The following is a 9,850-nucleotide window of genomic DNA, read 5'->3' as shown; positions in this document are numbered from 1 at the left end:
CACTCTAACCCGCATGTAAGCAGGTTGTTTGCGGGGGGCCAACCCGCAGCGGGGCGGATCAAAATTTCATCAGCCCAACCCAAGCCACCAGCGGGTGGCGAGCTAAAAGGGCTAAGCCTACTGGTTTTTTTAAAAATATTAAAAGAATATTAATATTATAAATATTTTCGTAATTAATATTTAAAAATAACTAAAAATAGTTGTACTGTATAATTTAAATAATAAATATTCTAAAATAAATAAAAAATATAAAAATTCTTAATTCTAAATATTATTAATTGGTGTATTTAAAAAATTTAATAATAAGAAATACTTTATTTTAAAAATAAATCATAATTAATTTTATGAATTTGTAACATTATAAAATGGAAGACGAACAAAACAAATGATGAAAAATCGAAACAAATAACAATGTCATGAATAAGATAGTTAGAGAAAAAAACAACGTGTAGACAATATTGATAATTTATTTAAGCTAATGATAATATAAATTTTATTTTATTCGTCTTAAATTATTTATAATGATATATTTGTAATTTATAAAAAATTTAAAATATATTCTTATATTAATATTTGATTTGATTAGTTTTATTATAATTTTTTAATATGACAGTAGAAAATTATAAAAAAAATACATTTAGTTAAACGAGCGAGTACTAATTATTATATTTACTTGACCTGCGGACTAACCCGCCCCAGTGCGGGCTAACCCACCCACAACCCGCGGCCCATGTGGGTTGGCCCATATAGACTCGCATTTTAATGGGCTTAACAAATTACAACTCAACCCTCGGGCGGCCAACCCGATAGGCTCAACCCATTTTAACGACTCTATTTTAAACTGACAAACACAATTTAAAAAAATGATGTTTCCAATTGGCAAGGAGGGACTAATACATAGATATACCAATAACATAATTATGCTAAAATTTCAACTAATTAAAATAAGGTCCGTTTGGATTGGCTTCTGGCAAGAGCTTTTGGCTTCTGCTTAATTTCCACCTGTTTGCATTGGCTTCTGTCCAAAAACAGCTTTGAAGCTGAAAAGTATATTTTTCAGAAGCATATTGGAGGTAGCTTTTGAAATAATTCGAAGTACTTTTCAGTTAAAATTATTGTTTTATCTTTAATAATAATAATAATAATAATAATAATAATAATAATAATAATAAATACAATATAATATAATATAAAAATAAATAAATTATATATATTATATTTTAATACAAATTTTAAAATATAATTAATTTATTATTTTTAATTTCTATACTATATTTGGATTAAAATTTAAAATTTAAATACCGAATGTAAATAGGAATATATAATTTTTTTAATTATACTTAAATTACTAAATATAATTTATAAAATTTTAAAATAAATTATAAAATACAAATTATATAATATTATACAGTAATTTTATGTTTAATTGATATATTATCCTTAAATTAAAATTTTAAAATATAAATAATCAAAATTTAAAAGTACATTTTTTATAGTTTAATTTAAATCTTTAAATATAATTTATAAAATTTAAATTAAATTATACAAGTATTATAGAAAAATATTAGTATTATATTAACCGCATGTCCATTTAAGTAATTTTAACCATTTAAAAGCACTTTTAACTTTATAACGTCCAAACAGTTTTTTACGAAAAGCTGCTTTTATAATTATTTATCCAAACACAAAATCGAACTGCTGCTTCTACTTATTTTTTTAAGTCAATCCAAACGGCCCTAAATTGATATATTTAATAATTTAAATATTTTTATTTATCTCGAATATATTATATATATATCTATACATATTATATAAATTAATAAAAATATTATTTTAAAATTTATATAAATTTATAAATAATCTAATAAAATTTCAAATTAATCCACCGTAAAATCTTAAATTTCATAAAATCTCGAATCAATCGTATCTAAAATCTTAAAAAAGGATTATTACCTATAAATACCGTGTACCGGTTTCTGGAAAATAATTGTCCAATAAAAAACGACGAGGGTTTTCGCAAATCACTTTCTGCAATCCCGCTTTCATCATTCACTTTGACGTACGACGCAGCGTTCGCCGCTCGATTCCTCTCCTCCGGCGATGCGCCGCCTTATCGTCCTTCGATGTTCTATCGTCTGCATCGACCATTAAAATGTATGATTGCACTGGTGTTTGTTTTTCAATCTAGGTTTTGCTATGGTCATCTCTCTTCTGTGGGTTGTTTTTCCAATTGGATGATTTGAGACTGGGCGAGGATGGGTTTTTTAGTTGATCAGTTAAATCTGATGTCTACTGATATTCTGTGATTTTTATCTCTTCGTTATGCAATTCTGCATATTTCGTCTGAGATAATGATTCTGTTTTTTTTTTTTTTTTGGGTAAGACCTATTGAGTTGCAGGATTTTCATATGGGAAGATGATGAATTTGATGTTTTTATTTCTTGCTTGAGATAATTACCTAGGATTCTAAACTTATTTTGTTCGATATAATTTTGACAACCTGTGATTTGACTCTGATGCATTTTTTCGAGGGTAGGGAATTTCCATATGGAAGTTCTTTTTAAAAATATGTTATCTTTGTTGCTTGTAGTTGGGTAAATGAGCAAAATCCTTAACTTGTTGACATGAAATCTTACTGCTTGTTCTTGAATCCTGGATATTTTTATGTATGCGTTTTTTTTTTTTTTTTTTTTTTTTCAAATATAACCTAACGATTGGAATGGATCTGTCGTGCAGTCTACCTTCAGATTTTGTCCTGTTTTCCCTGCACTGTTGGCAACCATCTTTTGTCTCCTTTGATTCTTGGCAATTAGTTTTGTGATATGGCCTCACCTGACCGGGTAAGAAGTTCTACAAAATGGGAGGTTGGGGAAGATATGGAGGTAAACATTGACACTATGAGGGATGATGAAGACTGGGATGGTGATGATAAGAGGAAGCAACCTGATATCATGGATGGTAGTGGCAGGAAAAGAAGTGTATCTGACTCGTATGGAAATCGAAAGAGATCGGGTGAATCAAGTAGAGCTGACAGTGATCCAGATGACTATGAAACCAGAAAAGAGTCACGTGCGAAGCAGTTGAAGAAAACTGCAGAAGAGAATACATTGGATGTATTGAGCACTTGGTATCAAGATGGAGAATCAGAAAACAAGATTGAAGATGGGGACAAACCTGGAAGTAAGGGATATGGTCGAGATGAAGAAGCCGACAAGAAGAAATCAACTTCAAAATACTCAGAACACAACATAGATGGGGAAAAGTTGCATGGAAGAAATCACAGGAGAAGATGGGATGAGCCTGACAGTGTTGCAAAAACTGCTGAATTTGCAGAAAGTGCAGATGTAAAAAGTGGAAAGTCTTCTGATTCTAAGCTTGGAAGTTTGAATGAAAGAGAGAGAAGTGAGACTTTGGAAATTGAATCGAATGACATAAGACTCAAGGACTTTGAATCAATGAATGATGAAAGTACCAAGTCTCTTGAAAGAGAGGATACAGAAATTGATCTAGAAAGGAGCAGGAGAGGAAAATCTGAATATGTTGAGGAAGATAATAAGGGAATCTCAAAACATGAAGAAGTATTAAATAAAGAGAGATCTGACGAGCATAGACAGCCAAGAAATCCCTTACGTGGTGATATAAAAGATGGTAGTTTAAGGCCCCTAAATGCTGATGAGGATGTTAATATGTGGACAAAAGACAAAAGTAGGAGAGATGGAGAGAACTCGGATAGTTCTAGAATTCCTGAGAAGATTGGAAGGCGGCAGTTTGAATCAGATAGTTTAGATGCGGATTACGAAAGAAGCAGTTCTCATAGGCGGAAGGAGCTGGGAAAAGATGGCCCTTGGAATGATAGATCAAAAGGAAGAGATGATAGTTGGGGCGACAGAAAGAGGGACCGGGACATTGCTAAAGATACATGGAAAAGAAAAGATAAGGAATCAAGAGAGAATGAAACATATGACGGAATCAGGGACTGGGAGTTACCTCGTCGAGGACGTGACCGAATTGATGGTCGCTCTGGTAGTAGAAAAGATGGAAACAGGACAGAAGCAGTAAAAATTTCATCAAAATATGGAATATCGAGTGATAATTATGATGTCATTGAAATCCAGACAAAACCATATGATTATGCAAGAGAAGATTCAAGGTCAAATTCTGCAAAAAATAGTGAAGCTGTTCCTCAATCTGACTCAAAACAGGCTCCTGATGCTGAAGGGTTTTCTTATTCAAGGGAGGATGGGTCAAGAAACTCCCTTGGGTCTGTCCAAGCTGGTCAAGATACAAAAGATAAATCCATAGATGGCAATGTTGCAGTGCAGGAGAATCATTCCTGGAGAGATGATAATGACCATAATACTGAGAAATCTAGAGGTCTCTCCACCCGTGGTACTAGCAGCCAAAATTCTAGTGGTGGCTCTGCACCTCCAAGTGGAAACCAAGAGCCAGGTTCTTTTAATAGAAGTTCTCAAGGTGGCCGTGGAAATAGAACTGGGAGAAGTGGAAGGGGTGGTAGGCCTTCTGGAAGAGAGGGTCATCAAGCGGGTGTTCCACTGCCCATGGTAGGATCACCTTTTGGACCACTCGGATTGCCACCTCCTGGACCAATGCAATCCTTACCACCTAACATGTCCCCTGCACCTGGGTCCATTTCACCTGGAGTATTCATTCCACCATTCCAACCATCCGTTGTATGGCCAGGAGGTCGGGGTGTTGAGATGAATATGCTTGGTGTTCCACCTGGTCTTCCTCCTGTTCCCCCAGGACCCCTTGGACCTAGATTTCCTCCTAACATGGGAAGTGGACCAAATAGTGCTATGGGTTTCAATCCATCTGGGCCTGGAAGAGGAATGCTTTCCAGTATGCCTGGTCCAAATTTCAATGCCATACCTCCAGTTGGTCAGGGTCCACCTCAAGATAAAGCTTCAGGAGGGTGGGTTCCTCCTAGAATCAATGCTCCCCCTGGCAAAGCTCCGTCTAGAGGAGAGCAAAATGATTATTCTCAGAACTTTGTTGACACTGGTATGCGGCCACAGAATTTCATCAGGGAACTAGAGCTCACTAGTGTGGTTGAGGACTATCCAAAGCTTCGGGAGCTTATACAGAAAAAGGATGAGATTGTTGCAAAATCTGCTTCTGCGCCAATGTACTACAAGTGTGACCTGCGAGAGCAGTTGCTTTCACCAGAGTTCTTTGGAACAAAATTCGATGTCATTCTTATAGACCCACCATGGGAGGAGTATGTTCATCGGGCTCCTGGTGTCCAAATGGACCATTGGTCATTTGAAGAGATAAAGAATTTGAGGATTGAGGTGGTTTTCTTTTGACCTTCTTTCTATATTGTGAAACAAATCTTAAATTCGAAGAAGCTTTTACCTTACTTTATATGTTCTTTTCCTTGTCATACGCAGGCAATCGCTGACACTCCATCTTTCCTTTTCCTTTGGGTGGGTGATGGTGTTGGTCTAGAGCAAGGCCGACAATGCCTAAAGAAGGTGAAGACTGAGAAACCTTTCTCTAGTACTTATTTTGTTGAAGCCTTCACTTCACATTTTCCTCAGTCATGTCCTTTCACACTCATTTGGCCATTGTGATCCACTTGACATATGTTTAAATTTTCAATGTCTTTAACTATCTGTTTCTTTTTGTTTTATGTAGTGGGGATTTCGCAGATGTGAAGATATATGCTGGGTGAAGACAAATAAAACAAATGCAACTCCAGGCTTACGCCACGATTCCCACACTCTGTTTCAGCGGTCCAAGGTAAACAGTTAATATATACTTGTACTATATTTGAGTTAGATGCAAATTGAAAATATCCTATCATGAAGACAAATAATATATACCGACCATGAAGAAAATTTTAAGCTTGTTGGCTGGAGGTGGTTGGCGCACCTTATTATTATGAAAAGTGGAATTCTGAAATGTTAGTGTAAATAATATGAATTACATTTTTGTATGCTTATATCCTGAAAGTTGTCTTATAATGACTGTCTAGGAACACTGCCTGATGGGCATAAAAGGGACTGTCCGCCGCAGTACAGATGGTCACATAATCCATGCCAACATCGACACAGATGTGATCATTGCTGAGGAACCTCCTTATGGTAAGCATGATGGGTCTTTATGCATTTTTCCACGTAATCTTCTTAATGTTCCAGTGTTACTTGATTCTAGGAATCATTGTCATGATATTAATTCTTCTTGGGTGTTTCCTTAGTATGTGTGACTGCTTGGAATCATCTCTTATAGATTTAAGTTATATTTGTATGTTCATTTTTCGAAAAAAGGATTGTCTAAAAGGTAATTAGCCATGTACTCTCATATTTTACGCGAAACAAATGTTTTTCTGCTCCCTGTTGTATTGAGGCAAATGATATAACAATAAGATGTTCTTTCCTTCTACTTTGTTCCCTAGAGAAGTGGACCTTGCATGTAGTGAATGAACATAAAAAATGCAGAACCTTAATATTTTTTAGTAGGGTTTCAACTTTCAACTGGATTTTTCTCGTAATTGTGAACATCAAGTATCATTCTCTTCACCATTTCTAATCCTATCTTTCATTTAAAGAACTCCTTGCTAATAATTCTTTCAATTGAAGTCTTCTTTTTGACCAAATATTCTTCATGTGAGTGTGTGTCTCCTATAGTTTGTCCGCACTTTTCCTTGTTCACAAAGAAGGTCATTAGGTTCCCTCTATGGCTGCAAAAATTTAATGTTACCAATTTATAGGATATGATTAATGACTAGTGGCCTTCTGAGCACATTATTTTGCAATGCCTTTTTTTTATATAAGTGAATAGTTCTTTTAGTCAAGTAATAAACAATCTTGTACTATTCAGTTTTTTTTACTCACACATATATTTATATCTCTTTATAATGGAATCATAGGTTCCACTGCAAAGCCTGAGGACATGTACCGTATAATTGAGCATTTTGCCCTTGGTCGAAGAAGGCTTGAACTTTTTGGCGAAGACCATAACATTCGTGCTGGTTGGTTGACAGTTGGTAGTGGGTTGTCCTCGTCAAATTTTAATTCAGAGGTATGCTCGACGTTCTTGGCTGTTTTAGTAGGAATCATATAGCTATATAAGTGCTGTGTTTCTGTCTTCTGGCATGTTATATTCTGTTTTTCGTATCGGTTTTCCCCACCTGCAAGGTGTTGTTTTTTAATATAATTTTTCTACAAAAAACAAGTGCAACCATCCATGCGCCTACTTTCAGCTCATTCGAAATGCAATGGTCTTCCTGTTCTTGTCTTAGGTTGAATTAATGGAATTTGAAACTGTTACTTTGACAAAAGTTTTCAAAATTTTATTATTTGAACTTTGTTTCTCCGGAAAAAAAAAAAAAAAAATCTCTAATCATGGCTGTTTGTGGATGTACTTGGACTTAATTCGGTAATTGATATTCAACAATGAGCTACACAATTTAAATTCTGTTTGGTTAATTTGTGAAATTTTATCTCCTCAAGTACCTTAAGTAATGTATCTATTTATATCGGACCTAACATGCGGTTTCCATTACTTCCAGACATACACCAGGAACTTTGCCGACAAGGATGGTAAAGTTTGGGCTGGACTGGGTGGGAGAAACCCACCCCCGGAAGCCCCTCACCTTGTCCAAACAACCTCCGACATAGAGTCTCTTCGGCCCAAGTCTCCAATGAAGAACCAACAGCAGATGCAGCAACAGCAGTCGGCATCCATCGCCTTAACAGGAAATCCGAACAACAAACGCCCCCCGACAGGCAACCCACCACAAAACCTCAACATGCTTAATCCACACCAAGAAATTTCAGGCTCCAACATGCCGTCTCCTGCTCCATGGGCGTCAGCAATGGAGCCGCCATTGTTCAAGGGACGAGAAGGCCCGGCGCATCTGGCAGCGTCGGAAGGGCAGATGTTCGATATGTACGGGTACAATGCGGCGGCAGCATTTGGTCCGCCGCCTCCCCTTCCTCTTCCTCTTCCCCTTCCCCTTCCACTTCCACTTCCTCCCCCTGGTGGAGGGGAGTTTTTAGATTATGAGTCCCACAGAGGAATGAATATGCTGTAGCAGTGGTGGCATGTTGTGTGCAACCAGTTATTTTCTTTGGTCTATTTGGTTTTGTTTTTTTTTTTTTTTTTTTGGTTTATTTTGGTTTTATGCCGGATGGATAAGAACATTATTAATATTTGTATCTATTAGATACAAGGTTGTCATGGCCAGGATTTTGGGTATTTGTATGGTGTCATTTTACCGCCCGTAATTTTAATGTTTAACTATAGGATATTACATTATCATTTTTAATGGGGTAAATTATATAGCAATATGTGTTTTACTTTTGTGTGAAATTTTTTCTGTGCTAATGTAAAATTTGTGAAAAACACCTTTTTTCTATAAATTTTATACAAATAAAAAATTCAAAATATTTTAAGTAATTTTTAAAATTAAATAAATAAATAAATAATTGATTAATTTTTTAGTCTATAGTTTTTGGAGACATTGTTATTTGATTTGCATAAAAATTATAAAAATAAATTATTAATCAATTATTTATTTATTTATTTTATTAAAAATAAATTATTTAAGATATTTTACTTTTTTTTATTTGTATAAAAGTTACATAATTTAGGTATTTATTTAGAACGTAAGGTGTATTGTGCATTTTTACTAAAAACACAAATAAGTGACGATTGTGTCCATTCTATAAATCAACTAAAATATAAGAGTGTTTGTTGTTTAATTTGCTAATTTTCTGGCTAAAGTTTCCTTGCGGTGTATTATAATCACTATACTTGTTTGCTAATAATGTCCATTAATTCTTGTATGTTATTATCTTTTCAAGAACATTATCAAATAATTAAATAATTGTCGTTGATTACAATAAAATATAAGATTACTTTTTAATTCAAGATATTTTGAAGAATTTAAGAATAGTGTAACTCCATATAATTTCATCTACACATCTCTTCCTCAATCCTCAATTATATTATCAACTTGGCCAACAATCAAGTCTTTGTTCTTGATTTTTAAAATTTTTGTTATTTATTTATTTTTTATTTTTATTTTTTGGTTAAATTGTACAAAATTCACATGTGATTTTAGGTACCAAATTCCCCGTACTTTTAAAATTGTATCAAACTCTTTCGCGATTTCATAAACTCTGCGTCCAACTCCTCAACGGTTCTTATTTAATGCTATTTGACCTAAATGCGCTGAAATTGCGAATAAATTTTAGAATTTCAATTTTTAAACCCCTAAAATTACAAATATATTCTTTGTATGCTAAAATGGATGTTCACCAGAGTAAGGTGCATGTTTTGATAGGAGCTGTCGAAATGGAGCATATGTTTGTTTGCGGCGTTGCTTTTATTACGTTGTTTAATCTTTCCGGTGGAGGATTTTGTTTAGTAGTTTATAATGTTATACTTCTATATGTATATATATAAATAGATTGTTATAGTAGTTTACTGTGTATCATCTTTCTGCTTTAATGATAATTTTACAGTTCTTTTTTTTAATATAAAAGGAAGATACTGGAATATATTTGTCCTAAAATGAAATATAAATTCACATAGTTCGATTTTGATTACTACATTCTCTAAATTGGCTACTTTTGGTGTAAATTTTTAATTTTTTATTGGTGTATAGGAAGGAATATATTTATATATTTATGCATACATATGTATGTTGCATTTGAAGTGTGGAATTGGTCATGAGAGGAATTTATACTTTGTAATCAATAATTCTTAACTAATAAGTAATATCAAATCTTATTTTTCCAATTTTGGTATAATATATATATATATATCAATATCATATAAAAAATTGGTATACAAAATTATATATTCGGTATTGTTACAT

At 33.8% G+C, this 9,850-nt stretch overlaps 1 protein-coding gene across 1 annotated transcript; it reads left to right on the top strand.

The window, feature by feature from the left end:
- The first annotated feature begins 1,985 nt into the window (after window positions 1-1,985).
- LOC127241306 (N6-adenosine-methyltransferase non-catalytic subunit MTB) lies at window positions 1,986-8,103 on the top strand. Its single transcript, XM_051260282.1, has 7 exons — window positions 1,986-2,154; window positions 2,737-5,312; window positions 5,412-5,495; window positions 5,659-5,763; window positions 5,999-6,107; window positions 6,893-7,044; window positions 7,535-8,103. Exons 2-7 carry the CDS (start codon window positions 2,823-2,825, stop codon window positions 8,057-8,059), a joined length of 3,465 nt encoding a protein of 1,154 aa, XP_051116239.1. The 5' UTR covers window positions 1,986-2,154; window positions 2,737-2,822; the 3' UTR covers window positions 8,060-8,103.
- Window positions 8,104-9,850: the final 1,747 nt, after the last annotated feature.

The sequence above is a fragment of the Andrographis paniculata genome, unplaced genomic scaffold (genome assembly GCF_009805555.1).
Source record: "Andrographis paniculata isolate CXL003 unplaced genomic scaffold, ASM980555v1 Contig82END, whole genome shotgun sequence".
NCBI lineage: Eukaryota > Viridiplantae > Streptophyta > Magnoliopsida > Lamiales > Acanthaceae > Andrographis > Andrographis paniculata.
This window is presented reverse-complemented; position numbering and strand designations above follow the sequence as displayed.